Here is a 19,007-nt window from a genome sequence, read left to right on the forward strand (position 1 = left end):
TGCCTGGGGAGGGAGAGGGGGAACGCCTCCTGCACAACCATGCCTGGGGAGGGAGAGGGGGAACGCCTCCTGCACAACCGCGCCTGGGGAGGGAGAGGGGGAACGCCTCCTGCACAACCATGCCTGGGGAGGGAGAGGGGGAACGCCTCCTGCACAACCACGCCTGGGGAGGGGGAGGGGGGACGCCTCCTGCACAACCGTGCCTGGGGAGGGGGAGGGGGAATGCCTCCTTCACAACCGCGCCTGGGGAGGGGGAGGGAGGACGCCTCCTGCACAACCACGTCTGGGAAGGGAGAGGGGGGATGCCTCCTGCACAACCGCGCCTGGGGAGGGGGAGGGGAGACGCCTCCTGCACAACTGCGCCTGGAGAGGGGGAGGGAGGACGCCTCCTGCACAACCACGCCTGGGGAGATGATGAATCAGATGTTTGTAAACCCTTTAATCATTCCGGAAGCTAGGACCATTCCTGGAGTTAGTAGACTCACGATTATTTAACTCACACAAACTGTGTTACACTCTAGCACACTTCACTGAATTTAAACGGATACCAGTGGCAAGCAAAAGATCTTCAAGAGATCAAAGTAAGGATATGGATCGTCAAAGATCTTAAATCAGACGTGAGTGACCATCACACATGCACCAGCATTTGTTTGTGCTCAACATTTACACAGTTTCGATCATGTATCGATCATGTATCGATCATGTATGACCTAAATACACAGAGATGCACTAATCTATAGAAATAGAATATAAACAAATAATCAATGGCTCTTTTACTCTACTACTGTTGACGATTCAGTTTTGGACTGGATAAGTGTGTCCCATCATGAAAACCTTATTAGATTTCGTATAAGTCTTCTGTTTGAAATCGCTCACTTTTTACAAAGATAACACTGCCAGCAAAACGACGTGTACACAAATGCAACCACACCGGACGGCTGCTAAACTGGAAACATTTAGTAAGAAAGCTAACAGCTTACAGGAAGGCAACATAGCAGTTCAAAATACAGGAACTGTAGATCAACGAGAATCACCCAGAACTATTAATATTTACAAGCTAGTACAACCTTGGGCTGTGTTCTCAATACTAAGCGTGCCGTGTGAATATTAAATGTGCGTGCCCGACACATACACGATAAATTTTGGTGCTGCGGACAGCACTGCTAGACTAGTGGTGAGTTAACAGTACGCCATGCAAAGACCAACAAAAGACCATACTCACTGCGGAAAAGGAACAATTCTAATACAGTGGAACAACTCTGGTGAGAAAGAACAGCCGGGCCCTAATGAGGAAGAGTAATACCCCCAGGATAGGAGCACTCCAGGATAGGAAGTGGAGCACTCCAGGATAGGAAGTGGAGCACTCCAGGATAGGAAGTGAAGCACTCCAGGATAGGAAGTGAAGCACTCCAAGATAAGAAGTGGAGCAACCCTGATGTGGAAGAACAGCCCTAGCTAGGAAAAGGAACAGCCCCAGGATAGGAACTGGAACACTCTAGGATCGGAAGAGGAAACCCCCAAGTGACGGAGAGTAGCGGCATGGAAAAGGAGAAGGTCCCTCTCACAGGAGCATCTCGTAACAGTGAACCACTCACGCTTTGCGACAACCAACACAATCAGAACTTACAGGAAGTCGGCCACCTGTGTCACAACATCTTCTACTCCAGTCTCTTCGTTACTCTGCAATCAGAACGCACGGAAACTTTTTGCAAGCGAAAGCGGTTTACGCATGGCGAGGACACGACTAGATGCTTACTTGAAATCTGCAACTTGTGCCACTACCAATTCCAGTCCTGTTTCACGATTTTGCTGCAACGAAATGCCCAAACTGATTAAAAGTGAAAGCGGGTTCAGCCGCGAGTACGCCCACTCGGCTAAATCGCATAGCATAGAAAAATCACAATCGTATCATCAATAATCGTACATACGAACAACCTCGATGCGACAGATACGACATGTCATTTCACCGCGCTAAATCAATTGCTGCGACGCTCAAACTTGAAACAGGACATGTCGATTCTTACTGCAGCTCGTTATGTTATACGAACAGCGGTATCATTATATTGATGTGGCACAATCCATAACAAAGAACACGTGGCACATTACAGTCTACTCAATAGCCAGGATTCTGCAGATTCTAGATCCCACATATCCGAATATATACCCATGTTGCACATGACTATTCTATATAGTAGGATGTGCATACTACATGTGACATGTACTACATGTTCCCCCCCCCCAAACATCTGCTACCACGCTTTTCCCTGCAACTGCTAGAGTGCATGTCCGTTCCCTCCACCCCTGCTATCACACACGTACGTCCCCCCTCACGCCTGCTACCATGCATGTCCCTTCCCTACACCCCTGCTATCACACACGTCCCCCCCCCCACGCCTGCTACCATGCATGTCCGTTCCCTACACCCCTGCTATCACACACAAACGTCCCCCCACGCCTGCTACCATGCATGTTACGTTGCCTTTGCCCACGCTAGCAAGCACGTCCGTTCGCTCTGCACCTGCTAGAGTGCACATACGTTTTCGGGCAGCGCTTTGGTGAGCTCGCTGTGAGCCATCGGGCCGATGCACAGCTGGTGGATGATCTCGCGCATCAGGCAGTCGGCCGCCGTTACCTTGCCGATGCCAGGAACGAAGCGCTCGCCTGTAACCACGGAAACGGCATCACGTCAGCTGAGGAAACGGAGGCTTCGGGGCAGAAGATGCGAGAGAAGGAATTGCGAGAAAAAAGAAATCGCGGAGGAGTTGAGCTAAATGAAGTTTCGAGCCACAGTTCCTAATGTAGTCTGCAAGTGTGAGTACAGGTACATAAACCAGAAAATGTAATGAAGAAATCGCATAGCAGAGTATATAAGCACAGATATATTTGTTAAATATTAGAGGATAAACTCCATATCCAAAACTCCGCGAGTGGCATAGAGATATATTTGACCAACTGCCAAGGGGAGCTGTAAGCAACCAGTTGCTGCTGGTAACTTGGCCCTATGTCAGAGAACATACAGGGTCACAAGTATAAAGTACATGTTATATTTCAGAAAGCTTCACATTTCTATATGACTATGAACGGTGCACGTGCTTATCCACCTTATATTATTAGTATATGGAAAAATGCAAGTACGAACACAAGCAGTAAAATGGATTTCGGCAAGGATTTTTGAAGGGTGTGCCTGCGTGTTTGTGTGTTTGTGTGTATTAGTGTGCGTGTGTGCGTGTCTGTGCCTGTGACTGTGCGTGTGCATGTCCTATGACTATATGACGACTTACTCAGCAAAATGAGAATAATAACAACAATAATATAAACATATATATACATATCATACACACACATATATATATAAACATATATACATATATATCACATGATTGTGTGATAACGACTCACTCAGCACGATGATGAGCAGACGAAGGAACTCCTCTACTAGAGCGACGGTCTGCCGCAGCGTCTCTTCCTGAGACGACAGCTGTCGCGTGTCGTACGCGTCCCTGAAACAAGCGCAAGCCGAGCGCAGACGCCGCAGCGTCGTTAAACGCCACCGTCACTACAGGTTTTAGTTAGACTGAAATCTCAGATCTAAACTATACTACACAGACAATATATACAATATATAATATTAAGTTTCTATATCTAATATATATACGACATATATGAAATGTATTTTGCACGACCCTAAAACACCGCGGGGTCTTATCTCAATACTCATTACATTAATTAGATTCATATCAATTAGAATCGTTACCTATCGCTTCACCATCTGGGTTTTATATTGGTCATTGTGTAGGTGTTATTGGTGTCTAGTAGCCGATAACTTTTGTGCAAAATGAATCGAGTTATGAATTTTGGGCTCCTTGTGATAATGTTGAACCGTTGATGATAGCCAACCTTCACCCTCAACCCCACGGATCTCTTAGCACCCAACCTTCACCCTCAACCCCGCTCCGTAACCCCGCCGTGCGGCCTCACCTGATCCAGTAGAGCAAGTGAAATCGGTCGAGCAGCGTGACGAGGAAGTTGTTGGGGGGTAGCAGCGACGCAGACACCTGCAGCATGACGATGTCTTTGTCGAGCATCTCGCCCCGGCAGCGCACACTATGATACAGGTAGATCTACAACGAGAGACGCGAGTTGATCAGCAATGTCATGCAGTGCCGAGCCTCGATGTAAAGAATAAGGACGATGATAATGGTAACGATAACCATAACAATAAAAGCAATAACAATAATAATAATGATAATGATAATGATAATAGTTGTAACATTTATCATACTAATACTACAAAAATGATAACAACAATAACAATAATAAAATTAATAATTGATCATGGTAAAAAATGGCACATACTGTAACCTAACAAACCCTAAGGTATCTCTCATATCCACCATTCTTGTACAAACACAGTTAGAATGAAGTAAGAGAACCCTGAAGGAAGGGCTACAGAAGAAGAGCTAAAGAAGATCCGGCAAAAAGGAGGGAGGGAGGGAGGGAGAGAGGGAGAGAAGAGAGGAAGAGAGAGAGAGAGGGAGGGAGACAGGGAGGAAGAGAGGGAGACAGGGAGGAAGAGAGGGAGAGAGAGAGACAGACAGAGAGAGAGAGAGAGAGAGAGAGAGAGAGAGACAGAGACAGAGGCACAGAGAGCAGCAGCAGCTGAGGCGTACGCACCTGGTGCAGCAGTGAGTAGCCGTTGCGGCGCCACATGCCCGCGTGGCTCTGCGCGACCATCACCTGGCAGCGCAGCGGGTACTCCATGAGCTCGCGCGGCGCCGGCTTCTCCTCCATCGTGAACTCCGGTGAGTCGTACGTCAGCCCGAAGCGACCCAGCAGCAGGTGGAGCCCTGCGAAGGGAAGCAAGCATGCTCGTCGTCACGGCAACCGCTGGTTCTCTCACGCGATCGTGACGTCAGCGCGCTCCGAGCTAGTGTACTAACTCGGCAGCATGGAACGTCGCAGATTGAAAAACCGCACACCGCAAGGCGTACATATATAGATTATCTATACAGGAGAATAGCGATGTAGTAACATAACATAAACAGAGAAGTATAGTAGGAAGGTTTCGTATATTCAACTGCGAGCTTTCGAGACACGCTGTCACGCTGTCACGCTACAACAGAATGTAAAAGATGGAAGAATGGACCGGAAGCTAGCTTAGACAGAAACTTCCCATTCTATTGTATTCCGACGTAGAGACACGGCCACGAAAGCCCGCTGTGAAAATACACGACACCTTGCGCCTCTACTTCTTCATTTCTACGGTACATTTCCATTGGCGTCCGCGTGCTTTTTTCACTTATATATACGTATATGTGCGTTACGCGTGGCAAGGTACCTGCAACGATGCGCGACACGGGCAAGTGGATAGAGACGGGCAGCGTCGCCGGGTCATAGTTGATGCACGTCGCCGCCCACTCGTCGACGTCACGTGTCACCACCTGAAAGCGGCCCTGTATCGACCACAGCATCTGCAGCGCGTTCCTGTATGCCTGCACGAGCACTTGTTTCTGTAGAGAGAGGAGCGCACAACGACTCGAGGTCAGAGTTCACGCCGGACAACCGATGATCGCGCGCAGGTACTCACTGCTACGCTTGTAGGTATTCAGTCGTTAGTTGTTTAGTTTTTATAATTCAGTATTTATTTAGTACTTAGTTCGGTAATCAGTCATTAGTTACTCAGTTTTCATTTTCGTTGAGTAATTATTTATTATTTAGCTTGGAATTTGATTGTTTGGTATTCAATTTGTATTTTTCCATTTAATATCTATTCAGTATCTAGTTTGGTATATGATTGTTAGATATTTATTTTTTTATTTAGTAGTTATTTATTACTTAATTACGTATTTGATTTACTTTTCCCACAATCACTGCAATTTCAGTTTATAGAGGACTTTCACGTGTAAAGTAGCAGCACGATCAACATAGGGTTCCCGGCATTCGAGTAGCATTTCTCAAATACTAAACTCCTGTCAAATCAGTCGCTTGCTATTCGAGAAAAGTTTTTGACATCTTTACTCCAAAAACAGTTACTGTATACGCCATATTTTTCGCGTACAGATATTTTTGCGAATTCAGACTTGACGGACAATTTCGCGAGTGGTTAATTTCGCGGGCGGTGAATTCCCGAATCAGTGAAGAACAGCGTGTTGTTATTTTCGCGTGTTGTTATTTTCGCGGTCGGGGACGCATCCGCGAAATTTGCGAAAATTAAAGCACCGCAAAATATACGGCGTATACAGTACTCTTAAAACCAGACGAAGGTACGGGGACGTCGTTGGACATCAGAGGTCTACCGACACCGCACGATGGTGGTTCACACACTCACGTTCGTCGCGCACCACTCGAGCAGGAGCGGCAAGAACATGGAGATCTTGATGTGCAGGTTGAAGGCCGTCTCCCACTCCGGCTCATACTCAATGTGCTGGCCCACCTGCCGCGTCACAGAGTCCATTCCCTGACGAAGGCAAGCAAACGAGATTCGAGAAACGAGAAAAGCACGAGATTCCCGAGCAAAATGTCCTATTTCTAGTAATCCCCACCCCCGTGCAATGCGTTACTAGCTGTGCGTCTTATCGCGACTTCCTGTTAAAAAATCGAATTCATCACAGGAAAAAACGACTGATTTTTGGTTGGTGCACACTCTGCAGTACGGGTATGCGCATTCGCGGGTGGCATTTCCTAGACTAGTTCAATACTAATTTTATAGCTCAGTGCCATCATGTGATAAGCTGGTCAAACCTCTATGGAGTAGTAGCAGTGGGTCTATGTCCCAAGCAGATGTTCCAGGCCTCGACTACACACGTCTATGACTAATTACAACCAGAACACTTCGGAAAATGACTAATATACATCAGTTGTTCATCGCTAATTAACACTGGATCTACATCCCATAGAAACCGTCTATGCCTCCACTACACACACACAATGGTAGCGGCAGTGGATCTACGTCCCGTAGAAACCGTCCATGCTCCTGCTACTCATACAGGGGTAGTAGCAGTGAATCTGTGTCCCATAGAACTTGTCCATGCCTCCGCTAAACAACCGGCCCAGCCCTCAGGTACACACATTTGAGAAATCCTAAACCAAGTCATGCGGCAGCGATGCATCGATGGCACGAGAGCAGCGCGACCGTACCTGCATGCAGCTCAGTAAATCCAGCAGCACTGCAAATCCGTTGAGAAAGTTTTCCGGCAGACCGTCGGGCCAGCTCTCGGGCTTACAGGTGAGCAGATACCTACAAAGATACGAACGTGACACAGACTGAATACATGCACAGGTGACCAGGTGCCTGCAAAGGTAAGAACGTGACACAGACTGAATACATGCACAGGTGACCAGGTGCCTGCAAAGGTAAGAACGTGACCTGGTGACACACAGACTGAATACATGCACAGGTGACCAGGTGCCTGCAAAGGTAAGACGGTGACACACAGACTGAATACAGGCACTTGCAAAGATAAGAACACAGCATACAGACTGAATAAATGCACTTACATGCAAACAGGTACCTCTAAAGGTAACAGTGCGACACACAGACTGAACAGATGCACGCACTCAGGAACCCCATCGTCAGAGAAATCATTATTACCTCCGCCAAGGAGGTTATGTTTTCGCCCCTGTTAGTTTGTTTGTTGGTTTGTTTGTTGGTTTGTTTGTCTGTCAACAGGATATCTCAAAAAGTTACGGACGAATTTTGATGTATTTTTTTGGACGGGTTGGTCTTGGGCCAACAAACCAATCGATTAGATTTTGGTGGTGATCCGGATCCAGATCTGGATCCAGGATATATTTTTTTTGTGGGGAAGACTGACACATTAAAAATTCATTAAAAAAATCCTGGATCTTTTTTTTCAAATTTCTGAAAATTTCATCAAACTATATATTTGGTGTACCAGCAAGATGGGGGAATTGTTACGCTGTGGCGGAGGTTTGCTATCTCCGTTAGTGGTTATGAAATCAACCCAAAAGTGTACAACATTTTATACCATAAGCTTAATCCTATGGTGAGCAATGTGTGGGTATGAGTGTGGAATCATCGGGTAAAAGTAGCCATGCTCAATTATAAAAATCGTCTGCCAAACTCATCTTCCAATAAACAGACACACAACCTGTACCTTGCAAATAAGTGACTCATAGCCAATCAACACGTAAAACATATCAACAGACTGATAATCGAATGAGATGTAATGTACACCTACTTGACATCATATAACATGTACTGTGCTCGTTTGAATTCAACGTAGTTCTGATTCCTCTGGAAGGCAAACTTGCTGTCCACTGCAACAAACAAATAACAGCAATTAGCACTTCGCTAACACTCTTCTTATTCCAGTTTTAGTATGTCTTACACAGTAAACAATGTTATATCTTATATCGGTATATTAAACTTGTTATTATCACTTGTGAAACATAGACACAATAGTGTGCTCAAAGACTTTTTAGGACCAAAACAAGATAATACATTATTTTCCAGGACTTGCCTGGACAATAACCCAATTCAGGAGTTTCCAAAACCATAACCCATTTATCAGAACATTCAAGCCCTGCAAAATGCCATTTGAAAACGACAGGACACTTCCAATTTTCCAGGACCCACATGAATCCTGCACATCCCCACTCCCACGAACTTACTGTTCTTGTAGTGTGCACACTGTTTCAGAAACTCCGCCAGTATCCTCGCCAGAAGATTGTAATCCTGGATCAACATCCGAGCCTAAGACAACAAGACCGTCACATTACCGTAGTGCTGTACCCACTCAATTGTCAGTTCATCAAAAGCGCATCGACAGACTGAATGTGATTATCCCAGACTGCTAAACGTAATTTCCGCACCTTGCTTTAATTGCTCAACAGGCAAACGATAGAAGAATCATGGAGAAATGACACCTGCACATACCAGTGTGAATATACCAGCGTGGGGGACGGTGAACGTACCAGCGTGGGGGACGGTGAACGTACCAGCGTGGGGGACGGCGCCACAGGCAGCCTTCAATTCCCTCTGACTGTGAAAAATTTTTATATATTACTTAAATAATCTAATTGGATCCCCGATCACCACCAAAATGTAACATTATCAAGTTTACCCATTCTCGACCTATCTCCTGAAAATTTTAATTACATTAATTCGGATCTTGGATCACACCGAGAAATCTAATCAATCCGAAAGCCCATTTCTGACCATATCCTGCAAACAATCTCTTCATGAACAATCTGTCCACAACAAACCAGACGCACAAACCCACAACCGAACAAACACACGCCGTGAAAACACTAACCTCCTGCCAACCCTTGGCGGAGGTAGATAATGTAATAAATTATACCTAGAACTAAAGCTGATCAATATTCATCGCACTTCCAACATCTAGAACTCGATTAAGCAAACAAGCTTAAATTGAATATCGTCTGCCATGCGGAATATGCAGCGTCTCTGACAGGGTCCGTTATCAGAACACATTGTAAATAGTTGTGATCTATTCACGAGTCTCAAACTAATCATCAATTTTTGCCAACCTTCACCTTCGCCTTGTAGATCTTTTATATCCTAAACTAATTTATGATGTTTCTGACAACTAGAGGCTACAGACTTCCTGCTGTCATCTGCAACCCTTTACGCTGGGAAACCTTCTAACATACGGCCCACTGCATCAAACCTACTGACGCACCCACAAATACGACAGTGAAAAAAGTAATTGAATCTAACATTACACAACAATGAACGCGACGATAACAACTTTGGGAGCAAACTCTAGTGTGTTGACGTCCAAGCAGTGAACGGACTGCGGGCTGACAGGCGACGACGACAGTCATTCTGGCTAAAACAATAACAATCTTCTAAAAAGCAAGCGCTGTCCCTGTGCTACGTGCGTCTCCACCGCCAGCGTCGGCGGCGGTGATGACAACAGCCAACAGCAAGTGGGCGAGACTGGGTTGCAGGTGTGGGCAAGGAACGTGGGCCCGGCAACAACACAGCCGCTCAGGTCCACGTCATGGCAACCACAGCATCGTCGCGCACCAGACTTTCGCCGCTGGCGGGTGGCTCGCTGGATCATCACAGCTCATCGCAGACTCAGTACTGTGTCTACCGTAAGACTCGGGACATCGTGTCACCGTAGATTAGGGTACGTGTCACCGTAGACTCGGGCAGCGCTGTCACCGTAAACTGCCACGTGTCAGCCGTAAGACTCCCGGTACGTGTCACCGTAGACTGGGTACGTGTCACCGTTAAACTCGGGGCCCGAAGTCACCGTAGACTCGGGTACTCGTGTCACCGGTCCAGACTCGGTACGTGTCACCGTAAACGGGGTCGCGCGGCGCGTGTCACCGTAGACTTGGCACGTGTCCACCGTAGACTTGGTAACATGTGCACCGTAACATGACACATCGGGCTACGTGTCACCGTAGGGCGACTTTCGGAGTACGTGTGAGCCCGTAATCTCGGGGTACCGTGGTCCACACCCGAAAAGGTGAAACTCCGGGGGCCACGTGGTCACGACGTAGACTTGGGTACGTGTGACCCGTAGACTTGGGCAGCGGGTCACCGTCAGAGTCGGCACGCTGTCCACCGTAGACTCGGGCACAGTGTTCACCGCCCTAGACTGCGGGTACGTGCAACCGTAAGAACTCGGTAACGTGTCACCGTAGACTTGGGTACTGTCACCGTAGACTCGGGTAACTGTCAGCGGTAGACTCGGGTACGTGTCACCTGTAGCTCGGAAAAGTAAGATACTCCGGTTCAAGTGTCATAAATAGATTTAGGTATGTTCTTGTCTATCAATAAAGAATTACGGCTATGTGTCGGCTATAGATTCAGGTACATTTGACCGTATATTCTGGTACGCATGTTTGCAATCAATAACTCTGGTATGCTAAACTCAGGTAACTAAAATGTCCTTTATAGTTCGATGACATCCTGATCTTCATGTCCTTCAATAGTTTGTTTGCCATCCACTTGCGCTCAATTGTGTGTTACTGTAGTTGTGTGTTGCTCGTAGTAGTGTTGATCGTTTGTTGTTGTTAGCTCATCTGACTTAAGTCGGTGCAGCTTGTCAGAATCGCATGATTTGTTCGTACCGTGTCGGCCGTTCCGGCCGTGCAGGAACCGTGCGTCCATCCGTCTCGGCCGTCAACAGTTGTGGGCACAAATGCTTACACCGCTCCACTAGTCAGGGCACCAAGCAAGGGAAATCACGCGAAATACTTCGTGAACGTTGGGGGCTAATAACTCGAAAACGTGAGTAATGCGGCGGATTGTTCGCAAGCGAAAGCAGGATCAAACGGTACAAAGTTCATTTAGAGCGTTGTAAAGGAAGGGGGGAAACATTATCCCATCCTCTAACTTACAGGTATAGGGGAGGAAATCAGAATTCGGCACAAATCTAATACGGGCTTCGACTATTAGATCAATTATTATTATATAGACTAGCTCATGATTAAAGTCGAATAGAGTACTTTACGCACTCATTAGAGCGTAGGAAAAACGCACATCACATGTGCCGAAATTGGAGGTCACAGGTCAAAGGTCAATTGGGCACAGGGCAGATTTTTAGACATTTTGACTGAGAACATGGTGGCTAGGTAGCGCAATGATTCGAAAAACTTTTGTCTCAGCGTGCACCTAAAACCATTTTATTCTCGGCTTTATCCTAGAAACGGACCATCATCGTAATCTTTAATTCCACTCGACACATGCGCAAGAGTTAAGTGTCGATAATCTTGGACCCCTCCAAGAGGAGGGTTAAAACATTTGATTTGTTGAGACTGTTAAGCCAAACGTACTGAACTGCTTTGGCTATTATTAGAAGCCATACGCTCTGGTGAACTGTGAGGCTACAGTTGGCACAGTTTAATGCAAAGACAAATGTTTGTTGAACAAGGTTAATACGGCTCCTTAAATCATATTATTTTTCTAAAGCAGTCTTGTCTATAGCCACCCTGAAAGCGAACCAGTGAATCCTTCCTGTGGGTCAGGCAAAAAATCACGGGGCCAAAGCCCAATGGCATATGGCACGCTTCTAATCATAATTGGTATTTGCCCTGTCCCAACCGCGCAAGTGGCCATGATCGCCACATTCTAGATATTCTATGTGGGAAATGCGCTGAAAAGTGTAGCTGATAATTAGTCTAATTTCGAAATGCGGTAGAAAGTCAAACCAAGATAAATGAAGATTATGTATTAACGCTCTGCTCATGGCAACAAATCTGAATATCTATCAGTCAGAACACCGCAGACACCAAGTAGCAACCCTGTCAACACTGCGGCATTTGTTGGTGAATGTGTTGTTGTTGATGTAGTAGTTGTTGAATGTAGTTGTGTTTACTGTAGTTTGTTGTTGCTGGATAGTAGTATGAAATTGATGTTGTTGTTGATAGCATGTAGTTTGTTGCACTTGAAGTTTGTTGTTTGCTGTAGTAAGTTTCCTCGGCTGTAGTTGTTTGTTGGCTGTAGTTGTTTTGCAATAGTTGTTGTTGGCTGTACTAGTTGTTGATGTTGATGTTGATTAGTGTTGCTGTAGTTGTTGTTGCTGTAGTTGGTTGTTTGCTATAGTATGTTGTTGGCTATAGTAAGTTGTTGATGTGATGTGATCGTGATTAGTTGTTGTTGCGGTATAGTATTTGATATTGCCCATGTGTATGTATGTAGTTGTAGCTGAAGAAATAGTTTTAATTTGAGTTGCTGTAAGTTGTTGTTGACTGTTGTTGTTTGCAGATGGCTTCAAAGCCAGCTGCTGAAGCCGGCTGTGTCTGACAGTATTGTCGGGCAATTCTAAATCGCACGTGAGCGAATCGCACTGAATTGTGGGTTGGATCACCCGAGCAATGCTCCACGAGCTCACTGCCCGTGCTAGCCAATGGTCATGAAAGGCAGCCAGCAACGCCAGCAAACTCGCTCTCCTTCCTTGACTTGTTCTTCCTCGCTGACCACGCACCCTGGAAGGGTGAGTACTTGTGGCGATGCAGTGCGGCGGTGAGAGACCTGCGATAGAGGCACGCACGCAAGGTGCGTGTGAGCTGGAAAGTCGCACTCTGCGTGAGAGGTGGCGCACGGGCCAAGAGACAAGTTTTGATTTAGGGAGCGATCCCTTGAAAGCTGCGCTTGAGTGTGAGAGGTGCATGTGGTGTGACCAGAGCGACGGAGAGAGCGTGCAGTGGTGAGTGTGTGGAGGTGCATGTGGTGTGAGGCAGAGCGACGCTAGGAGCGTGTAGTGGTGAGTGTGAGAGGTGCATGTGGTGTGAGAAGAGCGACGTAGGGAGCGTGTAGTGCGTGAGTGAGAGGTGCATGTGGTGTGCCAGAGAGCGCATGGTAGGGAGCGATGTAGTGGTGAGTGTGAGAGGTGCATGTGGTGTAAGAGAGCGACAGTAGGGACGTGCAGTGGTGAGTGTGTAGATGCATGTGGTGTTGAGAGGAGTGCATGGCAGGAGCGTGTAGTGGTGAGTTGTGACGAGGTGTAGTGGTGAGTGTGAGAGGTGCATGTGGTGTGAGAGAGCGAATGGTAGCAAGCGTGCAGTGAAGAAGTGAGTGTGAGAGTGCATGTGGCGTGAGAGAGCGACGGAAGGAGCGTGCAGTGGTGAGTGTGACGAGGTGCATGTGTGTGAGAGAAGTACGATGGTAGGGAGCGTGCAGTGGTGAAGTGGAAGGTGCATGTGGTGTGAAGAGAGTGATGGTAGGGAGCGTGTAAGTGGTGAGTGTGAGAGGTGCATGTGGTGTGAGAGAGCGATTGGTAATGCAGCGTGCAGTGGGTGAAAGTGTGGAGGTGCATGTGCGTGAGAGAGCGACGGTAGGGAGGCCGCTGCAGTGGTGAGTGTGAGAGGTGCATCGTGGCGTGAGAGATGACGACGGTAGGGGAGCGTGCAGTGGTTGAGTGTGGAGGTTGGCATGTGGTGTGAGAGAGCGATGTATGCAGCATGCAGCTGGTGAGAGTGAGAGAGTGCAAATGTGGCGTGAGAGAGCGACGGTAGGGAGGCGTGCAGTGGTGAGTGTGAGAAGGTGCAATGTGCGTGAGTAGAGTGATGGTAGGGAGCGTGTAGTGGTGAGTGTTGAGAGGTGGTCATGTGCGTGGAGAGAGCGACGGTAAAGGAGGCGTGCAGTGTGAGTGTGAAGGTGCATGTGGTGTGACAAGAGTGACGGTAGAGAGCGTGCAGTGGTGAGTGTGTGCGAGGTGCAGATGTGGTGTCGAGAGAGTGATGGTAGGGAGGCGTGTAGTGGTGAGTGTGAGAGGTGCATGTGGCTGTGAGAGAGCGAATGGGTATTGGAGGCGGCAGTGGTAGAGTGTGAAGAGGTTGCATGTGGCGTGAGAGAGCGACGGTAGGGAGCGTGCAGTGGTGAGTGTGAGAGTGCATGTGGGTGAAGAGAGCGCCGGTAGGGAGCGGGGGTGCTAGTGGTGAGTGTGAGAGGTGCAGTAGAGAGCACACAGATCCGCGCGAGTGGTGAGCAGGGTGGGGGGGATTGATCCCGGTTATTGATCGCGGCCCAAGTGCGATGTGACACTCAGCAGCCCAAGGCTATCGCGTGACAATGCAACATGCTAATGCATGATGCAACGATAGCAAACGCGCACATCACAACCACAACAAACTCATGCAGTGTGCAACACACAACATGCAACAAACACCTGCACAACACGAAAACTCAATGCAGATGTGGCAAACACAAACACAAAACAAACACCTGCACACAACAACACGACAAACCTGCCTGTGCAATGTGCAACTCTGGTCGTCGCATGCGTCAATCGTCACCCGTTGTTTTGCAGCCGGCGCGCGTTCAAGTGGTTGCCACCAGCTGTTCATGGCAGTCCTGCTTGGCAGCAGAAACAGCAAGAGACGCTTCTCCATAATTTTGCCAAGAACTACCTCGAAGAACCCGAATCGGAAGCCAACTTCATCAAAAGACGAGCCACGATCACACGATGTCCATCACACTCGCTCTCCGTGCAGATATTCACCGTTCGCCCACGCTTGGTACGCTTCGCCGCCCCGATTGGTCATCGCTGACTAACGTTGCGCTGTCCCCACACGCATGGTAGTTCAACCGTCCCCACACGCTGGTACGTCACCGTCCCCCACGCTGGTACCGTTTCACGCGGTCCCCCACGCTGGTAGGTTCACGCGCCCCCACGCTGGTACATTCACTGTCCCCCCAATGCTGGTACGTTCACCGTCCCCACGCTGGTAGGCTTCACCGTCCGCAACGGCTGGTAACGTTCACCGTCCCCCACGCTGGTAGGTTCACCGCCCCCGCACGCTGGTATCGTTCAACTGTCCCCCCATGCTGGTACTTTTCACCGTCCCCCACGCTCGGATACGTTCACGCGTCCCCACGCTGGTACGGTTGCACCGTCCCCCACGCCTGTAGGTTCGCCGGCCCCCACGCTGGTAGCGTTCACCGTCCCCACGCTGCGGTAACGTCGCCGTCCCACCGCTGGTAAAGTTCACCGTCCGTCCCACGCTGGTACGTTCACCGTCCGCCACGGCTGGTAGTTCACCGCGTCCCCGGGGCGTATCACTGGCTGGTAGGAAAAATTCAGCCGCCCCACGCTGGTAAGTTCACCGTCCCCCACGCTGGTACTGTTCGCCGTCGCCACACGCTGGTAGCGTTCGCCGTCGACGTCTTTGACACTCTGGCGTACGCAGTCCCGCCCCACGCTGGTACGTTACGCCGTCCCCACACGCTTTGTAGCTTCAAATCCGTCCGCCCCATTCACGCTGGTACCTACGTCCCCACGCTGGTAACGTTCACCGTCCCCCACGCTGGTACGTTCACGCGTCCTCCACGCTGGTATCGCTTCAGCCGTCCTCCACGCTGGTACGTTCACAGTCCCCCCGCAAACGCTGGTAGCGTTACCGTCCCCCACGCTGGTAGGCTTCAGCCGTCCCCCACGCTGGTACGTTCAGCCGTCCCCACACGCCTGGTACGTTCACCGTCCGCCCACGCTGGTACGTTCTACCGTCCCGCCACGCTGACGTTCACCGTGCCTCCACGCGGTACGTTCACCGTCCACCCAACGCTGGTACGTTCACCGTCCCCTCAGCGCTGCCTACTTTAAATTCACCGTCCCCACGCTGGGTACGTTCACCGTCCTCCAGCGCTGGTAAACGTCACCGTCGCCCCATGCTGAAGTACCGTTCAGCCGTCCCCCACGCTGGACGTTCACCGTCCCGCCACGCTGGTAGCTTCACCGTAACCCCACGCGGTTACGTTCACCGTCCCCCACGCCTGGATACGTTTCGCGTCCCACTGCTGGGTAGTTCGCCGTCGCCCCATGCTGTAGCGGTTTCGCCGTCCCCCACGCTGGTCACGTTCGCCGTCCCCCACGCTGGACGTTCGCGCGTCCCCACGCTGGCTAGGTTCACCGTCCCGCCACGCGTGGTAGCGTTCACCAACGTCCCCACGCCTGGACGTTCACCGTCCCCCACGACTGAGTCACGTTCACCGTCCGCCATGCGGTAACGTTCCACCGTCCCATGCTGGTACGTGTCACACGTCCCCCCATCTGGTAACGTCAGCCGTCCCCAACGCTGGTACGTTCATCGTCCCCCACGCTAGGTACGTTCACCGTACCCCACCGCTGGCTACGTTCACCGTCCCCCACATCGCTGGAACGTTTCACCGGTCCCCCACGCTGGGTACGTTCTCACCGTCGCCCACGCTGGTAAGTTCACCGTCCCGCCACGCTGGTACGTTCAGCCGTCCCCCACGCTGGTACGTTCACCGTCCCCCAGCGCTGGTACCGTCACCGTCGCCCACGCTGGTACCGTTCACCCGCCCGCACGCCGGTAACGTTCACCGCGTCCCCACGCTGGGTACGTTCACCGGTAACCCACCGAACACACGTAATGACCAAATGGTAAACGATTCAACACGTAACCCCAAGCTGGGGGGTACGTTCAACACGCTCCCCACGCTGGTACCTTTCACTCGCCTCCCGCACGACTAGGTACGTATCAAACCGTGGCCCAAAACGCTGGAAAGCGTAAATCACCGTCCCCCCACGTGGTTATCTTCAACGTCCCCAATGGTCACGCTGATGTAAAAAAAACATTCCGTCCCCACGCTGGTACGTTCGCCGTCCCCACACGTGTACGTTCACCGTCCCCCCACGCTGGTACGTTCACCGTCGCCCCACGCTGGTACATTCACACAGTCGCCGCTCGCTGGTCAGCAACTTCACCGTCAACGCTTCAGCGCTGGTACGTATCCGCCCGTCACGTACGACTGAGGGTAAAAAAAAAAAAACGTTCAGCCGTCCCCACGCTGGACGTTCTCAACCGTCCCCCATCGCTGGTACGTTCACCTCCCCACTTCTTGTAAACGTTTCACCGTCCCCCACCGTGTAACGTTCACCGCCCCCAAGCGGCTGGTAACGCAGTTCGACCGTCCCGCACAGCTGGTACCGTTCACCGTCCCCACGCTGGTACGTCTTCAACCGTCCCCGAATCACGCTGGCCTATTCACCGTCCCCACGCTCGGTAACGTTCCACCGTCCACACGCTGGTATATTCACACTGAGGTATCGCTGCAGGTGATCATCTTACTCACATGATTCTTCTAATCGTTGGCCTGTTTGAGCAATTAAAGCAAAGGTGCGGAAATTACGGTTTACAGTCTGGGATAATCACATTGCAGTCTGTCGATGCGCTTTTGATGAACTGACTAATTGAGTGGTAAGTACAAAGCACTTTTGACGTGTCAATGTGAACGGTCTTATGTTTGAATCTTAGCTCGGGGATTAGTTGATGGCCAAGGATTTACAGATCAATCTGCGAAAGGAAAACTGGCTGGAGTTTTCTGAAACAAAGTGTAAGCACGACTACAAGAAAAGCAGTAAAGTTCGTGGGTAGCTGGCCGGTGTGCAAAATTACATGTGGGTCCTGGAAAATCCTGGGAAGTGTCCCTGTCGTTTTCAAATGGCAATTTTGCAGGGGCTTCGAAATGTTTCACTGATAAATTGTTATATATTGAAAAAGTTTTGAAACACTTTCCTGAGAAGTTTGAAGGTTCATATTGTCCAGCAAAGTCCTGAGGAAAATAATAGTATTATCTATGTCTTTGGTCCAAAAAGCTTTGAGCACACTATTGTGGTCATATGTTCACTAAGTGATAATAACAAGTTTAACATATACGGATATAAGATATCAACATTTTGGGGGTTTTTGTGTTTTTTATCTGGTTTGTAGAGACAATACTAACTGGGTAAAATTATATAAAGAGTGTTAGCGAGTAGCTAAATTGCTCCGTTAAATAATTGTTTGTTCGCAGTGGACAGAACAGTTTTGCCTTCCAGAGGACATCAGAACTACGTTGAATTGCAAACGAGCACAGTATCATGTTTATATGATGTCAAGATAGGTGTAAGCATTTACATCATCATTCGATTATCGAGTCTTGTTTGATATGTTTTACGTGTTGATTGGCTACTGAGTCACTTATTTGCGCTTGTAGTCAGGTGGTCTCGCCCTGTTTCATTGGAAGATGAGTTGGGTGGCAGAACGATTTTATAATTGAAGCAGGCCTACTTTTACCCGATGAATTCCACTCATACGCCACCACATTGCTCAACCAAGGATTAAGCTTATGGTATACAAATGTTGTACACTTTTCAAGCGGTTCTGCCCAGGATTTTTTACGTGCCGGGCGCATCAATTGGCGACGAAGTAAGATGCAACGCGCGTAGGCGCGAAGCCATCTACGGAGGGTCCGCGGGGCATGCCCGCCTCCGAGAAAATTTTTGATTTGATAGTCTGAAACTCAATTTCCTGCATTCTGAGGCAATAACAAGCCCATATATCAGACTTTTTCTTCTCTCTTTTTTTTATATCAAAAATTTGTGCCCGGCGGAGATATATCAGTGCCGCACCCAAGCGAGGCGAGTGGCCCGGCTACACCCGCCCCACACAAAGCCCGCCCACCGTGGGCTAGACCTGACCTTTGGGTTCGATTTCATAACCACTAAGCGGAGATACGCAAAGCCTCCGCGGAAACAGCGTAACAATTCCCATCTTGCTGG

The 19,007-nt window shown here is 49.2% G+C and overlaps 2 protein-coding genes across 4 annotated transcripts in view; both read right to left on the reverse strand.

The window, feature by feature from the left end:
• Positions 1-8,950, reverse strand: part of LOC106807111 (E3 ubiquitin-protein ligase UBR2-like) — a 28,963-nt gene extending 20,013 nt beyond the window's left edge. For 2 of the 3 annotated variants that reach the window (XM_014809372.1, XM_014809370.1), the window contains exons 1-11: positions 8,938-8,950; positions 8,635-8,716; positions 8,202-8,280; positions 7,138-7,237; positions 6,329-6,457; positions 5,339-5,510; positions 4,675-4,847; positions 3,979-4,121; positions 3,400-3,500; positions 2,537-2,661; positions 1,757-1,809 (exon numbers count right to left, since the gene is read on the reverse strand). In XM_014809372.1, coding sequence (XP_014664858.1) covers positions 1,757-1,809; positions 2,537-2,661; positions 3,400-3,500; positions 3,979-4,121; positions 4,675-4,847; positions 5,339-5,510; positions 6,329-6,457; positions 7,138-7,237; positions 8,202-8,280; positions 8,635-8,710 — 1,151 coding nt within the window. In that variant the 5' untranslated portion in view covers positions 8,711-8,716; positions 8,938-8,950. Of the gene's footprint in view, positions 1-1,627; positions 1,681-1,756; positions 1,810-2,536; positions 2,662-3,399; positions 3,501-3,978; positions 4,122-4,674; positions 4,848-5,338; positions 5,511-6,328; positions 6,458-7,137; positions 7,238-8,201; positions 8,281-8,634; positions 8,717-8,937 lie in introns of all 3 variants that reach the window. The other variant, XM_014809371.1, reaches the window with a different exon arrangement.
• Positions 8,951-12,466: 3,516 nt separating this feature from the next.
• Positions 12,467-19,007, reverse strand: part of LOC106807112 (E3 ubiquitin-protein ligase UBR2-like) — a 32,422-nt gene continuing 25,881 nt past the window's right edge. Inside the window, exons 9-10 of the mRNA XM_014809373.1 lie at positions 16,631-16,649; positions 12,467-12,477 (exon numbers count right to left, since the gene is read on the reverse strand). Of these exons, the coding sequence (XP_014664859.1) occupies positions 16,635-16,649 (15 nt within the window). The 3' untranslated portion in view covers positions 12,467-12,477; positions 16,631-16,634. The remainder of the gene's footprint in view (positions 12,478-16,630; positions 16,650-19,007) is intronic.

This window comes from Priapulus caudatus, unplaced genomic scaffold (genome assembly GCF_000485595.1).
Source record: "Priapulus caudatus unplaced genomic scaffold, Priapulus_caudatus-5.0.1 Scaffold196, whole genome shotgun sequence".
NCBI lineage: Eukaryota > Metazoa > Priapulida > Priapulimorpha > Priapulimorphida > Priapulidae > Priapulus > Priapulus caudatus.